The sequence below is a fragment of the Pholcus phalangioides genome, unplaced genomic scaffold, assembly GCF_987345545.1.
Source record: "Pholcus phalangioides strain wild (caught in Gottingen) unplaced genomic scaffold, Ppha-v1.0 ptg000016l_1, whole genome shotgun sequence".
Lineage (NCBI taxonomy): Eukaryota > Metazoa > Arthropoda > Arachnida > Araneae > Pholcidae > Pholcus > Pholcus phalangioides.
This window is the reverse complement of record NW_028301609.1, coordinates 5,929,608-5,949,196: the sequence shown is the minus strand read 5'-3', so window position 1 is coordinate 5,949,196 and position 19,589 is coordinate 5,929,608. Positions and strand designations below refer to the sequence as shown.

The 19,589-nt window shown below is 37.0% G+C and overlaps 1 protein-coding gene across 1 annotated transcript in view; it reads left to right on the top strand.

Annotated features, from left to right (window-relative positions):
* The window catches only part of Hr3 (nuclear hormone receptor 3 ROR-beta), a 122,361-nt gene extending 114,391 nt beyond the window's left edge, over positions 1–7,970 (top strand). Inside the window, exons 9-10 of the mRNA XM_089245882.1 lie at positions 3,371–3,487; positions 6,477–7,970. Coding sequence (XP_089102008.1) covers positions 3,371–3,487; positions 6,477–6,736 — 377 coding nt within the window. The 3' untranslated portion in view covers positions 6,737–7,970. The remainder of the gene's footprint in view (positions 1–3,370; positions 3,488–6,476) is intronic.
* The last annotated feature ends 11,619 nt before the right edge of the window (positions 7,971–19,589 follow it).

The window sequence follows — 19,589 nt, the reverse complement described above, 5'->3', positions numbered from 1 at the left end:
ATTGAGTGAACAACAAATTTCTGAAGACTAATATAAGTCTGAAAAAAAAATTCTGTTCTTCCTCTGCTCTTTTTTTATATAATTTAACGCCCATTATTTTAACATTGTTCAGCTGGAGAAGTGCATCGAGACTGTGTACCACTTACGTTTTTCAACCTATAGATCAAGGTGTAACAATCAAAATCTAATTTTTTTTGTCATTATTAAGAGTACGGAAAGTATCGGAATGCTTAGATTGTAATACGTTAATGAAAGTATGTTTCCTTAATAGCGAAAGAATGAAAATAAAAATTTCGGAAACACGGTTTCATACCGCATGATAATATGAACTGTTTCCGTAAATCAGGCTTTGAACGTTTTCAAGAAATTCTGTAGTGATGCTGATTCCAGAACAGTGAATGGTGTAGCAGAGCAAAGATCAATTATTATTATTATTATTATAAATTATTAAAATTTGGGAAAAATTGCTCCGTAGCTGATGGTAAAGTTTCAATAATTGATTATCTTCCTATGTGAGTGTTGTGATTTAGATACAATTCGTAGTAATTTTGGAGATCCAGGATTAATCATAGATTAACTGGATAATTCAAACTTTTCGCCCGTGACTTTGGGCTATTAGACCACACATGCACCACGTTCATATTCTTCTGCGGGACTTAAGTGACTTTGGACTTCGAATTAATCAACTTCGACTGTGTTATTCCGTTTTGTTTTCTTTTGTTAATGACCCAAGAGAAATGAAGAACTTCCCGAAGCTACTGTATATGCAGGGTTCCCCAGAAAATCGTAAATAGTTAAAAAAAATTGATTTAAAAAATTAAAAGAATTCAGTATGTTTGAATGCGTTTGTGAAAAATTTGTTCTCACGAAAAAATAGTTACGATTTTTGTCGATAGAGAGCGCTGCGCGAAAGCAAATCACTGGAAATATGAGGCAGATCAGAGTGCTACGAAATGCAGGTTGTGAGGTTGACAGCTCACTTCTGAATTTTCCGGTTACTGGCGCTTACATAAGGTTCTTATTATGATAATCCTTATGTCAGCGCCAGTTGACGACATCGTTGTTGATATTGGTGGATAAAGCACTAATTGGTGAAGTTGTTTTACCTCAGCCATTAATCCCGGCTGAAGCTTTACGAACGTTTCGGATACAGAAGAGATTGAAGGGAGGTTCGAGAGAATGGAATCATGTGGTGTTTAGTGCCCTCTACCGTCAAAAACCTGAACTATTTTTTCTGTGCCATGGAGGGAAAAAAAACCCCTTGTGCGGGAATAATTTTTTCACAAACCGCATTTTTTAAAATTTACCCGTTCCTTCAATTTCTATGAATTTTCAAACTATTTACGAATTTATGGGATACCATCTATTCTATGCATATTTGGGCAGTATAAAGCTCTAGATATAAATGTTAGAATTCACTTCTCTCCCCAAAACGTCAAGCCTTTCGTAGATACTCCCGAAGACATATATAACCTCTATCCTCTGTCACCCTCACTGTATTTTCGAGGAAGCAGCTGTCGAAATTCTCTTCGATTTCGTTCGAATATCCGGATTTCTTGGTAATGTTGTCATTGCAAACACCTATTTCCACATGATTTCCTATTTCTAAACTTGTCACTTGTGTTTTGATGACAGTTTCTTCGTCTTTTTTGTTTGACTTTTTGTTATCTTAGAATCTATCGTGAACTGTAAAAACAAAATAACGTTGTATGACTTGGTTTAATTTTTTTTCTCCCTCTATGATTGAAAAGAGCAACTAGATTAAAATACGAGAAGCGTCTTATAGGCCAGGGGTTCTTAACCATTTTCAGCCTAGATCCAAAATCAACAAAAAGATCAGCTTGCCGACCCACGGGACTGTTTGTTTTTCGAAATTAGTGAAAATGTATAACAGAAAATTGTAAGTGAATTCGTACGGCCCATCTCAATAGCCCCTGGGAACCAAGTTAGGGTCATTACCCATAGCTCAGGAATCCCTGGGCTGTAAGTGGATTTTCATGACCCATCTCAGAAGCCCTGCGAAACAAACATTTGTAGTGACCCATAGCTCAAGAACCCCTGGCTGTAAACGGATTTGTACGACCCTTCTCGGAAGACCCCCCCCCCCTACGAATCAAGTGGGGAAGGGTCTTTGCATAAGAGGCCCCGCTGGCTGAAATTGTGAATAATCGTGACCCATATAGCCCAAGAATCCCTAGCTGTAAATGAATCTGTGCTATTTTTCTTGGGAGACCTGGTCTGAATCAAGTTTGGATCGTGACCCATAGCACAACAGACCCTGGGTGTTAACAGATTTGAACGACCCATCTCGGTTAGACCATGTGACCCAAGTTTGGATCACATACGACCCATGTCAGAAACCCATACGACCAAAGTTTGGGTCGTGACCCATAGCTCAAGAATCCCTGGCTGTAAATGGATATGTATGACCCTTCTTGGAAGACCTGGTAAATCCAGTTTGGGTCGTGACCCATAGCACAACAGTACCTTGCCGCTGTGGTGGTCGAGTGGTCATAATGACGGACTCACATCGCGGGGACCCGGGTTCGAGCCCCACCGTCACCACAGTGGTGGTCGGCTGAAGTTGGTTTTCTGTGGTTCCCAACTTCAATGCGCAAATGCGAACCGATCTCCCCGTCAAAAAGTCTCGCCACAGAGAGCAACAGTCCTACAAACAGTACAAATATTCAGTCACTACACATCGCTCACTTCACTTCTGAGATATAGATGGCAGCACTGAAAAATCATACACAACACTAGATACGCACTCAGACTATTAGGTACACGCACTTCCGGCACAACTCACTAGGTAGTAAATTGCCTATGGCAATAGACCTGAGTTGTGCTCGGTTTGGAGAAAAAAAAAGAGCACAACAGTACCCGGGGTGTTAACAGATTTCAACGACCCATCTTGGTTAGACCTTGTGACCCATGTCAGAAACCCATACGACCAAAGTTTGGGTCGTTACCCATAGCCCAAGAATCCCTGGCTGTAAATGGATCTATGCGACCCTTCTTGGAAGACCTGGTAAATTAAGCTTGGGTCGTGACCCATAGCACAACAGACCCTGGGTGTTAACAGATTTGAACGACCCATCTCGGTTAGACCTTGTGACCCAAGTTTGGGTCGCTACCCACAGGTCAAGAGCCCCTGATCTAGGAACGCTTACTGGTCTAGTTAGTCGTGGACAATAGAAGCTAGAACGCATCCTATTAATTTATTCTCACGGATACGTTATCGGAATCCTCTCCCCGCGAATCATAAAACCTTAAAATTCAAGTCTGTTGATTTGAGATTCCGTAATTGTTATGCGTCGTGTCGCTAGTGATATTCGTTCTACTGAAGATTCCTTTCGCTTATTCATTTCAGACACTTCGGAAATGAAAGTGGTGAGCAACACGTTCGAGACGGCTAAAAGCATAGCTGAAATGAAGCTGTCGGACTCTGAGCTTGCGTTGTATTCAGCGTTGGTACTGCTTTCGCCAGGTATGTAGTCATACAATAGAGTATATTCTTGTCTTTCAACCTCCCTCGATTAAAATTTAATATTTTTTATTTTCATAAAGGGTGTCCTGTAAGTGCTAATGCGGCCTCTATCTCATCAACCGTCTGTAGAAGAGATATAGTTCCAGTTTAAAAAATGCTAAAAAGGCGTTCAAAAATTACACTGTACTCGTTTTGAGAGTGAAAATACAGTTTTTAACAAAATAAAAAAAAAATCTAAATTTTTATACTGCCCCCCCCCCCACGTCCTCTAAATTCCAATTACAGTAGAGCAGTGGTTCTACACCTTTTTTTGACTCGCGGAGCCCCTTTTTTGGAGAAAATTTCTATGGCGGAGCCCCGTACTGGTTTTTTACTGCGGTTTTTTTTTTATTTATTTATTTTCCTCCAGCGGCCGCGGAACCCCTGGAGAATTCACACGCATCCCCCCAAGGGCCCCACGGAGCATCGGTTGAGAACCGCTGCGGTAGGGCATCGATTATCCATGGAGAAAAAATTGTACCAGTGTCATAGGAGCAATGTGAAACAAAGAAACAGTGATGTGTTAAACGTAAAACGCTGTATATTTTGTATCACACGTCTTACAAAAATCACGGAGAACTCACCAGCCTAGTTCGACAAGTTCAAAATGGCCCCCATTAAAGTAGGCCTACAGTTTAGGAAAAGATGTCGAAAATTTTATTTTTTTGCTTCAGAGATGAGACTATCGGCCCCTAACGGAACTTCTGCAGGGCGCGCGAAATTTTGAATTTGTCGATTGGAACGCTTTCGGTTATCCGATGTTTCGGTTGATCGGTATTCTGATAATCGTTGCTCTACTGTAAAAAGTTGTTTTCCTGTATCTCCTGAGGCCAACAGGAAAAGTTCCAAGCCTCTAGGTGCTATATATTCGCTGATATATTCGAATTCAAAAATCGGAGAAAAGTTATGAAAGGACAGCATAAATGAGGTAGAAGCGTTGATGTAAAACCATTAGCTTTCGCTGTTCTTTTCGTAAATTCAAATATCCCAGTGAATATTACAATTAGAAACATGGATGTGTTTATGGAAACCTGTGGAAACCTGTCGGCCTGAGGAGATACAGGGCAACAACTTTCTAATTGGAAGTTAAAAGACAAGGGGACTCCCAGTCCCGATAGTAGTGGCCGGCTGAAGTTGGTTTACCTGTGGTTGCCAACTTCAAGGCGCGAATGTGAGAGAGCCGATTTCTGCGTTAAAAAGTCTCGCCACAAAGAGCAACAGGCCTACAACGGCACAAATATTCAGTCATTACACCTCACTTCTGAAATATAGATGGCAGCACTAGAAAAACAGACACAATACTAAAAAAGGCACTCAGCCTGTTAAGTACACACACTCTCACTTCCAACACAACTCATGAGGTAGTAAATTGCCCATGGCGATAGACCTGAGTTGTGCTCGGTTTGAAAAACTAGAGAACCTCTGTATCTATATGAAAACAAAATGGTACAGATTGCGGTCGAGAGAAAAATGTATGGTTATAGAAAGCAAAAGAGGCTCATGATGAGACCATGATGAAATCTCCATCAAGAGACCATGATGAAATTCATTACAGAAAACGTTTCTCATGAATGGCAACAGATCTCGCAATCTTGGTGGAAAGTTGGCCCAACTTCCATAAACGCTCTGCATTGCTTTAGTGTCATGCACATTGCTTTGGTGGCTCCACAACGCGGTTCAGAAGCTCAGGACGGGAAAAACTTCTACTTTTATCCCACAAGACAATACACTGCACACTCTGCTGGTCATTCTAGAGTGTGGCTACAAATACGCATTCCTACGACTATAATTAAAGAAGTGCAAAGAAGGTACACGTGTCCCGGTGACAGTATTGAACCCTGTCCGTGAGGGCAATGGCAGATATCGACGTATGGCGAGATGTGGTCTTTGTGCCTCCCCCCCCCCCCCCGGCTCTAAAGCTGACAGTATCAAGAGAGCGGACAATTTTAAGAATTTAAGTAGAATTTTTTTGTCTACTCCAAAGCTTAATGCAAAAAATAGCTACAACTATCGCATTTTGCAAAGTGGAGGGGGGACAATTGATGTTTGCTTCCCCGACGTAAATCCTAGCTACGACCCTGAACCTAACGAAAGCATCACAGGTATTCTCGATAAAATTGAGGTGCGGGGACAGAATACAAGGCATGCCATATGCATGTCACGTTAGTGTTCGATGTGGATTTCTCATGCATTACTCATTCCACATATGTGTGGTAAAAGTTTTTCTCTTTCGATTTGGTCTTGCACTTGAATCTTTGGTCTTTTATTGTATCTAGGGACGTTTTTATGGCTTTTTCCTCCTTTGTCCTGTCTGCCTGATTGTTTATTTGCCCTTTTGCAATATACAGTAAAACCCCTCTTAACGGACACGATCACTCCTTTTTTACGTCCAAATAATAATTTCCCCTTTATAATAAAAATACGCATTTCAAACCCCTTCATTAACGATCACCCTTCTTTTACGGACAAAATTTTTTGGTGTCTGCAAAGGAGAGGGTTTACTGTATTCAAATTTGAGATTAACATTTTGCACGCACATATGAATGCAGAGACGTACGCAGGATGGGGGGGAGGGCACCGGGAATTCGCCCCCCCCCCAAGCCGATCAAAAATTTGGAGGAAAATTTAATATTTCGGTGAAAAAAAAATTAAAATATCGAAATAAAATACCCTTTATATGCTATATTAACCAACTTATGCTAATTTGAATGCTTTCTTAAAGGTTGGTAATTGAAAAATTTCTCGGGAAATAAATTTTAGTGCCTCCCCCTTATAAAGCTTTTTGTGCCCCCCTCCAAAGGTCGATCCTGCGCACTTCCCTGTATGAATGTGAATCTTTATTTGGTCTTAGATGAATAAATTTGAATCTATATGATGGAAAATTATTTCTGTATACTAATATACGTACCATTCTTTTATTTTGGAAAAAAAAAAAAATAACGAACAACAGATCGTCCAGGACTCAAAGGTGTGCTCGAAGTACAAAGATTAAACCAGGCCATAATAAAGGCTCTGAAAAGTGAACTGGACCAAACCCACAAACTGCCGTACAAGGGTGACATCAGGGCCTTCGACATCCTCATGGCTAAACTGTCGAGTTTACGCGACTTGAGCATGCTGCACATGGAAGCCCTGGCTAAATTCCGGCGGTCGTCACCTCACCTCGAATTCCCTGCTCTTCACAAGGAACTCTTCAGCATTGACGTCTGATCGATCATATTATTTACACACACACACACTCGGCGAAGAGAGAGAGAGAGAGAAAAAAAAAAGATGAGAAAAAAAAAGCATTTTCCTCTCCTTTTCTTTTTTTTATTTCGATCCTCCTACAAAACACTATATTCACCACAGTCACACTCTTCATGCTGGAAATACCGGTAAAAACTAGACATTCTGAGCCATTTTTGACACGGTGGTGCGGGAAGAGACACCCACGGAGACGAAGAAACACACATTATAATTTGATACTCGAGTACGGTACGAGTATAAAAAAATTGGGGGGGGGAAAAAAAATACCCCCCGACGAAGGTGATGGTATATAATAACGAGTACGTGAGAGCTGTGTTATATTAAGCAATGAGATTGCAGGCTGTGCGTGTGCGTGTGGTGTGCGTGTGCATGTGTATATATTATATATATGAGAAAACAAAACACGGAAAAATATTACAGAAAAAAAAAACGACCGGTGAACGAACCCAGTGTCTGTCTCGGATTGAAGCATCCCTAAAGCTTGGAGAAAAGTTCGATGTTTCTTACATTTATAATATAATATATATGATATCTCTCTCTCTCCCGTTGACAAAACGATCTCGTTCAAAGAAGCTCGAAGATATACGGACCATGGAAACGGTGAAAAAATGAAGAGAGGGGGAAAAACAACACACACGAATAACCATCGTCTCAATTGGAGGATACGTAAAAATAAGAAGAGAGTGAGAAATTCTGTTTAATATTGTTTGTACGAGTGGACGCATCATCATATAATTTGTCTTTTTTTTTTTTGTTTCTTTGAAGACTTAGAATTTATTTAAAACAGCAATAAATGTGATATAGAGAGAAGAGAGAAAAACATTGGGGGAAAAAAATTGAGATTTTTCGAGAGACAAATTCGAGGTTTGGTTATTATTATTATTATTATTATTATTGTCGATTTTTTTTTTTTTCTTCCTTATAAACGTAAAACGGGACATGGATCATCCTGAATAACCATCATGCTCTGTTTGACAGAAGAAAAAGAAGTTTCTTGTTGTTGTTTATGGTTGAGGGAATTATTTTGTTTCTTTTGTTTGTTTATAAACAATTTGTATAGATAAATGAAGAAAAAAAAAAATTTACATTTAAAAATTACATTCTGAGCCAGGGAATTAATTAATGTGTAAGAAGAACGTGGTTTTTTTTTTATATATTATAACTCGTTTTTACATTTTTTATGTATAAACACACGAAAAAGAAAGAAAAAAAAAGCTCGATTACTGCCATTTTCTTTTTTTTTTCCTCTCGCTTTTCGTTCGGTGGATGGTAAATTTTTTTTTTTCCTGAAAAAGGTGAAAAAAAATGGAGAAAAAATGTAAAAACCAAAATCTCTTCGGCTCACACTTATTTATATTTGGCACACACTGTACGTCCTCATTTTTTTTAAATTTTTAATTCCTCCTTGAAAATTTTTTTCTAAAGTTGTTTTTAGGGTGTTATTGTATATTTTTTTAACGATTTCATTTTTTCTGTGTTTGTGATTTTTTTTTTTTTTTAATAGAAAATGAATGGTACGCTATATTTCGTTGAGTCTGACGGGACACTGAGATTAGCATTAATCATGAGATTGGCCATTAAAGAAATTAATGCCACCAATGAACGTTCCAAATCTATTAGAGTAGGGATGCACAGCCTTTCCAAGGTTCGCAGGCCAGAAACCGTATTATATGCGTTGACTATATGAACTGTATTTTACGGGACATTCCCGAAATTTTGGGCGATTTTCAACGAATCTTGCTTGATTTTCTTTTTTTTTACTGAAATCAAGCATTGAGATTATAAATTATATGATGACAATTATCGCTCTAGTTATTATAATTAATTGTATAAGTGATTATCATAAGTATATGATAAATATATTCATTTCACATCTTTGACAAAAAGATATTTTTTTCGGTGAATTATATTTCCCGCCATTTTTTGCAGCAATTTTAACGGTAGTTGGCAACTTCACTCATGTTTTACAATTTTTTGGCTATAATTTACAACTCTTTACTTCCCTTTGACAATTTCTTCGGCTTACCCCGAAAAAAAAAAAGTTCGCTATAATCACCAATTTTTACTTTCCTATGACATTTTCTTAGGCAAAAATTAGTTGCTTTACATTCCCTTCACAAATTTTTTTTTTTTCTGGACATAATTGGCAATTTTACTTACCTTTGACAATTTTTTTTTAAGCGATAATTTGCTCGTATTGATGCCGGTTTCCCGTATTTTTATGAAGGAAATATGGTCAGCCTTTTACTAGTGATACATTTTTACCGCAACGCCGTTCATGAACCGAATGAAACTCTTGGCGGGTCGCATTCGACTTGCGGGCGGGAGGTTGGGAAACCCCTACATTTGAGTTAACCAAGTGATCGAAACTTTATAATCATGCATCTCGATCTACCTTCAGTATACATGTTCGAGAACGAAACGCCATCATGTTCCACGTGACAGCTCAGCTGCTCTTTAAATAATCTAAGACAATCTCATGAATAATGTTATTTCAGTGTATCGCCATACATCGGGGGAGGGGGGAAGAATAAAAAAACATAATTATTATTTATCTTGCCACACGTTCATGTAAATTCATTTCAATTACCTCACATTATTCATATTTCTCCGGCATGAAATGTCACAATTGTTTCTTTCCCACTCAATAAACATTAAAAATATATATATATATATATTTCATGGGGAAAAACCACTATGTACATATAATGAATAACTGAATATAGATATTCATATAGAGCACATTGAATTTTTAACATTTCAAAAAAAAAAATTTAGATGGTTATAGAAATTGTCTTTTTGTATACATGGCTGCTCTACGAGAATAAATCTGTGTAAATATTATATACAAAAAAAAAACAGTGAAATGATGATGTGATGAATAATGATAGTGCTAGTTTATGTACTGTATAATGAATAATAATGAAAAGAAAAATGCAGTTTCCTATTTTGACATAAAAACTTAGATTCGAAATGAAACTTAAGTGCAATACAGAATTAGTAAGAGAAAAAAAAAATTTAAAAAAAAAAAATTTACATATACAGGCCTTATTACATGGTGATAATTGGTTGCCATTCGAGATTTAGATGAAAAATTAAAAGATTAAAAAAAAAAAAGAAAATTCTAGAATTTTTTCCCTCTTTGACTTTATCTATCCTATCGCTATTATAATACCGTTAAAAAAAACATATATTATTATATATTATATATTTATGAAATGAGATTGTTGTATAAAAAATAAGAGGAAAAAAAATGGTTATATATATATTGCGGAGGCCTAAATTTGGAAAATTTATACGCTCATTAATAATGAATTTGCATTGATTTTTTCATACTTTTCTTTTTAGCTTCGTTCTTGTTTCTTTCTACTTCGTTTTCAAATTTGGCGCTCAAATTTACTGCAAGCCACGCCGAAGTAGGATTCGCGAAAATCCGAAAACAACGAATAGATTCATAAATATTTTGTACGATGACCTCGTTCCCCGAATATACACACACAGGTTTCATGAAAAAATTACTGTAGATTGATTTCTTTTTTCTTCAAACTGTGTTCTATATTTGATTGTTTTCCACGGAAAAAAATTATTCTTGATCATCGATACACATTACATATTTCTATGAAAAATGAAATAAACAGTGGAAATTAATTGTCGTGAATTTACTTTGTTGAAATGTACGGAAACGTTTACTATTGATTCAAATGATTTTTTTTCTGCAGTGTTTGTGAATTGCGAAATTTTCATTGAAAGAGAAATTTGTTTAACTGGCTTTTTGTTGATTGCTTCTTGAGGTTTATAGGCTTTCTTTCGCTGGAAAACCTAATCACACATTTGTAGAACCTTGTTTTCTGGAAAAGGTTCAAGTCATGTCTAGTTATTGTTCTTCAACAACCGCCAAACTCTTCTTTGGGCCTTTTTGTTTGGCAGCAAGCTTTAACTTGTATTTTATTGTTGCTAATCAACAAGCTGCAAGCTCAGTTACCTTTGTTGTTCACCAGCAGCTTATACACAACAAGCTTCAAACTCAGCTCCTACCATTGTTTGACAACGCACTGCAAGAACAGTTCCTATCACCGTTCTCGCTTGCCAGCAAGCTACAAGCTTGGTTCTCCGTTATTGTTTGCTGACAAGCTTTTTCGCTCACATTTTTTGTTGAAAATCAGTTCTCACCATTGTTAGCAAAAAAAAGCTGCGAACTCAGTTCTCATCATTGCCAGTAAGTTACAAGCTTGGTTCTTCATTGTTTCTTGCCAGTAATATGCAAGCTCACTTAGCATTGTTGTTCAACAGCAGCTTACACAACAAGCTTCAAACTCAGTTCCCATCATTGTTTGGCCAACATTCTGCAAGTTCAATTCCCGTCATCGCCAGTAAGCTACAAGCCTGGTTCTTCACATTAATGTTCGTCAACAAGTTTTTTCTTTCACATTTTTGTTACACGACAAGCTTCGAACACAGTTCCTATCATTATTTACCAGCAATTCTGCAAACCCAATTCTGTTATTGTGTGTCTGCAAGCTCGCATGGCATTGTTGTTTACTTGCAAGCTCGCCTATCACTGTTGTTTGTCAGCAAGCTTTTCTCTCATATACTTCTGATAACATCAAGCTGCACAAACTTGATTCTCAATTGTTTTTTGTCAGCAAGCTTTTTCTCTCACTTTTTTTTCCACCACTTAATACTCAGTTCTTATCATTGTTAGCCAGCAAGCTGTAAGCTCCGTTCCCATCATTGTTTGCTAGCTAGCTAAAAGCTCAGTTCACGCCATTGTTTGCTAGCTAGCTAAAAGCTCAGTTCACGCCATTGTTTGCCAGCAACCCGCAAACTCGCTTGCCATTGTTGTTTGTCTGCAAGCTAGCTTGTGTCATTGTTATTTCCCCAGCAAGCTTTCTTTCATACTCTTCTGATAATCAACACCCTACAAGCGCGGTTCGCCATTGTTATTTGCTAGCAAGCTTTTTCTCTCGCATTTTTGTTAATCAACAAGCTGCTAAATTAGTTCTCATTGTCGTTTGCGAACTCCAAGCTTCATTCCAATTATGATTTTAGAGAGCAAGCTCCAATATTTTCATCAGTCTTCGAGCTTTAAATATTTAACCGTGAAAGATTTGCTTATATATATCATCATGTTCATAGACAAGCTCCAAGAAGTCGAAAAGGTTCGAACTTCGTGAGGAAAGATTCGCGTGTTTAGTGTTTTAACAGTGAATCGGTAAACTATATAAATGCCAATGATGCAAATTTCTCTTTCCATGAAATAAAGTTGACAGAAATTTGCATTTAAGTGAAATTTCAATAAAATTAGCATTGAGTACACAAATTTGTTTCGTTAATCAATTTTTAAACATCTGAGTAGTGTTGAAATACTTTACATGTATCTTTATCATTGTGTTTGGAAAAATAATCTTGTTCTCGTGTCACTGCCCATGTTTTTTGTGTTCATGTTGAAATGATATAGAAAATTTAAAACTCGCAGTTGATGCTTCATGTTTAACTGTCACATTCACCAGTTTCTGTAAAACATTGTACACACTAAGATTTGTTTCCTTCAGATGTATTCTGAATATCTACCTCAGTCCAATTTTTTATTTGTTTCTTTTGCGAATTATTAATTAATCATAAAATTAATTAATCATTAAAAAATGTAGAATTATTTCAATTACATGATAAATATCCAGCTTATTACGTACATATAACGATGAAGGTCTGATTTACAATCGTTACAACTTGAGTCATGTTGAGAATTAAACGAAATATTATCATTTCTTTTACTGCCAATCATGTTACGCAATAACTTTAATATACATACATTGCATGTTCGAAATTTTATCATTATGGTTATCATGAACGATTTATGTGTGTTCGTATTCAACAACATGAATTTACTGTTTCATATAATGATATTTGTTTCATTTTTGTAGACAGCTGTTGAATTTTCATTTCACATGATATATATATAGTGCTGTTCTGTTTTCGATCATGTCCACATGAATTTAAAACTGCCATTTTTTTTTAAACAATAAGAATATTCGCGTATCGTTATTATCAAACTTAGCCGCAAGCTTCGGGTGAAAGAAACGTTTTATTTTTGAATGACTATGTCTTCACAATATGTGCATGAAATGTTAATACCAGAAAAATTCACATGTACCGTTTCGATTGTTTTACATTAATTGATTACAGTTGAACTCGGTTATAACGACACCTCTGTTGACCATCAACATGAAAAATTGATGGTTCCGACTAATTCCTATAGAGAATAATGTTATCAAACCTTGCTTATAACATCGATGAAAACACAACGACACATTTATTATCATAATCCTGGATTATTCATCATAATTAGGGTGATAATGGGAAAAATATACGGGACATTTCCGACTGATTCTCATACAAATTAATGTTATCAAACCTTGCTTATAACGTCAATGAAAGCGCTACGATCTTTTATATAACAGTACATTTTTTGTCATCTAATCAGGAGAAAATATGACAAATAGACGAAAATTTTTTTTAATTTTTACTTCCCTTGCCTCTTTTTAAATAAAAAGGTCCCGTATTTTCAACGAAGCTCACTTCAATTCACACGCCTTCCCGAAATCGGAAAAGAAGATAATAAATAATCTCACATATTTGCCATATTTTCTTTTTGCCCGTGAAAAAAATACATTTTAAATCACTACATACTTGCAGTATCACTGCATTTCCCGCCAAGAGATATTTACAATCAATAATTTCGCTAACAATTGCAAACTTTCGCTGAAAATTTTCTCAATGCCCCGCGTATTCGTTGATAAAAACTTCCCGTATTTTTCCCTCGATCAAATATGGTCAACCTAATGAAATAAGAACTTTATGAACAGTATTTGATCACAAGCAATAGACTTTTTATCAGGAAAAATGTTTGAAACGTCAACCTCGGTTGTAACGACAACTCGGTTATAACGACAAATCTTCGCAAAGTCATAACCGAGTTTGACTGTATTCCAGCTAGAACACACACACATACTGTTAACTTTTCATGATAGTTTTTTTCCCCTTCACGGGAATTTACCAAGCCGTGCTTTCTTCCCCCTTATTTACACATAATATTCATTACTTTCCGGGTATCCCACTGCCCATGTTAACATGTTTGAATAATCGATTTGACTTATATTCAAATCGGACATGCTTCAAAATCAATGCAGAATAATGTGAATTTTTCTGGCTTTCAATGTAACGAATAGTTCTTTTTTGATAGAACGCGTTGTTGTTGTATCTGTATGTGAGAAAAGTTTCTCTTGTGATGATGATGATGGTGATCATGGTAAATGCATGTTGTGCAAATGAAATTTCATGACGTAGACGGAAATCTTTAATTTGAATGGGGAATGATGATAATGATCATGATGATGATGAATCACTGCCTTCACTCTTAGCAGTCTCTGTAGTAGCTAATTTATTTTTTACGAGTGTTCATTCATATACAAACATGTTATTATACATTTAACGATCTTGATGAGAAAAGAGTGCAATTATATATATATACAACGTATACTTATATATAGATAATTAATAATTCAGTATTTCGATTATGTCAAGCAGTTGGGACAACTTCTTTGGTGTCTACCATGTCATAGTAATGAGTTATCGTATTCCCCGCATTAGCCGGCATGCCTGGAAACATCGAGGGAGATAAGCATACCGGGAAACCCCTTATGCCGGAACACGGCATGCCGGGAAATTCGAGTCTCAGGTTCTGAAACATATATCTTCATTACAAAAATCCATTGATTTAGCTGAATTCACACTGTGATCTTTGCTGAACCTCGATTTTCCCGAGAAAAACGGATCAGATACCCAACATTTAAAGACCTGGTGTCCCCTGAGTTTTACGGCATGCCGGGTGATGCGAGGTGAATACGGTAAATTAGTTTGCATACCCGTGTTTTTATTCGCATTTTATGTTGAATTTGCGATTATTTCATGGTTTAACATGCGTCATGTTGAATTATTCTTCTCGTAAAATAGAAGTTTATTACTACACGGACTTCAATAAATTTCCCGATTCTCTGAAAATAATCAGTTAAATCAGGAAGCGAAAACATCACGTAATTATTATCATTATTGGTTTGGGATTATATCTATTTTGGCTTATTTATCGGCTGTGTTTTTGGCATTTACATGGACATTTCTGACATGATATAAATAGGGTGAACTAATATATTTATCCATTACTTGTCTAATATATTATGGTTCTCTTAACCTTTTTTAGCAGCGACCCAAAATTATCTACATCATCAACTTAGCGACCCATCGGTCTGTTTTTAATTTGAAAATTCTTATTAAATATTTAAAATATTTATTTAAATATTTCTGATTAATAAAATGTTTAATTAGCGAAATTGGTGAAACCAGTTGATGGTGTCTTAACAGGTGCGGTAACAGGGCCTGAGCCCGGTTCAAACATCACTCACTATTATGTTGGCGACTTGAAAAGTCACCAAAAATGTCTCAAAAACTACGCCAATTTCGATAAAAGTAGACAAAGTGTTACAGAGTAAGTGTTAAACTACGATGTTAAGGTGGTGTGTGTGAAGGAATCTTTTCTCACACACACACACACACAACAGAGTTCCACCACTTTCTAATTGTACACATCTTATAATAGTGACGAATATTGGAGATTCAACATCCATGTCTTTCAATCATGTCTGTATCGAGAGTCCGTGTACTAATAAATTTGAATTTTTTCACGAAATTACATTGTATCTTACGAAATTCAATTTCCATAAATTTATCTACATTTACGTTATATACAATTACGTTATATAAATCTAATTTCCGTTGAAACAACTGTATCGCGAACAGAACATGTTCCTATAAAACTACTTATGTTCCGAGTACCTTACCATGCATTAGACAAGAAAATACACATACACAGGGTTGTTATAGTTTAAGTGACCCTATTCAGAGTATACTAGAGAGCAGAGGTTCTTAACCTTTTGTGTTTTTGTATCAATCAAATGAAGGCCAAGGACCCCCCCCCCCCCCGTCAATATGAGAAAGGCAACAATATTCAGCACACAATAATGCAGGACACTAAGTTGATTGTTTCCTCATCAAAGCTCATGGACCCCCCTTCCCTGAAATCTGTTCAAGGATCGATCCCCAAAGGATCCATGGACCCAGCGGTAAGAATACTTTTCTAAAGAGAGTCATATTCAACATTTCATCATGGGATTAGGTACGACAGTTGAAGGGGAGGGCCACATCGCTACACAGCAATTCACTATTTCCGTTGCATTAATGAAATTTTTGGTGGAATTTGAATAAAATTAGCTGTTTTGTAATTATAATACTGTTTTCATCAAAATACTATCTATTGACGAAATTTTAAAATACTTTTTGACTCAATTATTTCCCTATGGAGAATAATGTTGATTAAGCCTTGTGTTTTCATGGCTTCCCTATTCTTGTAGGGGCCAGAGCAGGTTATAACTTGAAATTTTGTTTTTCACGCTACCATTTCGTTAAACAGGGGCACCATGAGCATTTCTTAACCTTTACTCACCCTCGTGGCTCTCTTCTTCTCATCCAGGAGTGAACCTGTTTCTACTTATTGAATTGATTTTTTTTTAAGAAATTTATAGTGAACAAAAAAAAAAGTTGTATAAGTAAGGTCGATTTCCGAGCCCCTGGGCTAGAATTCATTGAGGTACCCTCTTATGGGTTAGGTTCTATGCAGGGCCGTTTCAACATCATGAGCGGACGAGCAAAGTGATGTTCTTGCCCCCCCCCCCCCTATACTTTACTGGAAATAACAGCTTACATATTTGCATACTAATTCTCGAAAATTCGAGTACCAGATCCCTTCATATGGATATGAGGCCCTGGGTCGTGCCCAGATAGGCTCAAGATGGCCTGGCTCCATGGGTAATTGTGCTAGATTCTGATAACGATCAAACTTTTCCAGACATATTCTCTTGAATCTTTATTTCTTCCCATCACTCTGTTGCGCTTTGACCACCCGCCAGGGCATGTACTTCAAAAGTTCGGGCCCTGAGCAAGCATGACTTTTTTTTCGGGGGGGGGGGGGGGGACCCTCCTTATATTTACCTCCTCCTTATATATAGCGTTCTTTGAGTCGGGGCGTTCGCGGGGGGGGGGGGGATTTGCAGGGACCGTGCCCCCACCCCCAAGTTGATCAAAAATTAAGTATATTTGTTAATATATAATTTTTTAAATTAAAATATATCGAAAGAAAATACCAATTCTTCACCCCCCTAAAAACTGTAGGCCCTGGGCACGTGCCTCGTTCGCCCATGCGAGAAGCATCCAATAATCTTGGCTCCCCCCCCCCCCCACTTAAACTTCATTTTTGTGGCTCCCTTAGGACCACACTGGGGGCCCATATAGCTTCAGGTTGAGAACCAATTCTCTAATCTAGACACCCTTTGAATAGGATCATATATAATACAGTCTATCACGCTTTTTTTATAACGTTCCCATTTAGAAAATTTTTCTCGCTTAGTACGACTTATTTCCGTTGTTCCCCAACTCTAATTCTCATTAAGATTCCCCCGTTTAAAGCGTTGTCCGCTTAAAACGTTTTTTCATGACGTTATTAGCGGGGTTTATACTTTATACAAAATAATCACATTGCATACCCACACACATAATCCACATTCTCCCCATACACACGAAAATTACAATATATTCACCAATATGTTAAAAACATCCATGTTTTGAATTTCATCCCCCCTTTTCATCCTTCTTAAAAGACATCATTGATGTTCCATGTTATTATTTTCGAATGTGTTTCGAAACATGAGTTGCCTTATACCGAATGTCACCATGTACAATTCCGCACATGTTACGTCACATTTTTTTCCCCCTGTCTTTATTTGTATGTGTGTATATTTGTGTGTACGTTACGTTATATATATATAAAATACAAAAAAGAAAAACTCTAATGTTCCTGGTAATGTAATAATGATAATAATACATTATTTCATATAAAATGTTACTTAAGAAAAAAATTTTAATGTAAAAAAAGCATGTGTATATTATTATTATTACGAGTATTATTATTATTATTTTTCCTTCAAAGTATCGAGATTATATTGTTTTTTTTAATTGTCGATTAATTAATTGATTAATTAATGTATTGCACCGGTTGAAAATTGATGTTTTCCTGCGGAAGTTGCTCCCACGTGTTCGACGATGTGTAATTCATTTTTATTTCCAAAAAAAAAAAAATATATATATATATATTATATATTAATTATATATATTGAATATATATTTATAGAGTCTTCTTTTTTCCCCCCTCCTGAGTGAATTAGTGAATTAATTAATTATAAGAAAAGCGTGGGAATTGAAAACACTCACACATTACACATACGAGAAAAATGGATGGTGATGATGATGACACGATTGTGATGATTACTTGGCGTCGATCGATAGCTGACCATATTTTTTTAGAATTGTCTGCTAGCAAATATTTTAAGACATGTTGGAGCTGTATAAAATAAAAATACAATACATATGGCCTATTGAATCGTGTGTTTGTCGTTTTTCCTCATTAATCATCCGGTCTCGAAATCGCTATTTAATGATCTGAGATTACGGTGAAACACGGCTGTTTTTTTTGCGGACGCTCACTGCGCAAAAAAAATCCGTCCGTAAAAGAGGGGGGTGAGTTGTTTACCGCACGCCAACGCCAGTCACGTATCGCTATACGGAAAACTTCCAACTGGTGGAGATGGGTGAGAAATGAAGACGCCATCTATCGGTGGTCGCTCCAGGTTCGGTAGGTAAAGAACTTGTTAGGGGCCATTCAAGTATTGCGTAAGCAGATTTTCAGCCATTTTTGAGCCCCCTCCTCTACCCGTCAGCAAAACACTGACCCTCCCTCCCCCTGTCAGCAAAATTTCGTCAGCGCCTTAGAATGTTTCATACCTTCAAAAAGGGATGGTTGATGACGTACGTATAAGCAAACTTCAAACCCCCCCCCCCCTCGTCATCAAAAGTCAGCAAATCCGAAACCCCCTCCCGCCCCCCCCCCGATGCTGACGTAATATTTGAATGACCCCTTACTATTTACTGAACCGAAAAAATGCACCTCGTACACACTCCTCTAAGGAATTTCTAACGAATCGGCACATACCGGAAAATGTGTGTTCTGAATGTATGTTTGTGTGGCGCTAACGCATTTATGTGTGTGTTGTCGAGTTGCGCTTGTTTCGTGTTCATGCTGCCTTCCATTTTCTGAAGTAAAGATGAAAATGCTTGAATTTTCATGTTTCGTCAGTATCGTGTTGCAGGCCTGCCTGCTCTCTGCGGAGAGACCGGCTCACATTTGTGCCTCGAAGCTCGAATGCCGCAGAAAACCAAAGAACTTGTTACTGATGTTCTTAAGCTGGATTCGAACCCGTGTACCTTGACAGCAACCTTCATAGTGAAAGACGGGAATCTTATCACTGCGCCACTCTGTGCTTAAAAATAAGGCGACTGCACCAAATACAAAGGCCACAACAGGCAAATTGCCTAACAAGGGCTGAAAAAATTATGCCCATAAAATATATTGATGCCAAATATAACCAAAATACAGCAACTCAATATAAAAGCATATATCACTAAAAATAATAATACACTGCCCACAAATAAGATTATGGTTGCCATAAATCGAAATACGGATAGCTTCTCGATTTATCCCAATATGTTTATCGTGTACCTTTTTAAACGTGACAATTGTGTTAGAATCCACGGCCCCCGAAGGTAAGCTATTCCATTTATTCACAACCCTATTAGAGGAAAAAACTCCCTGCTA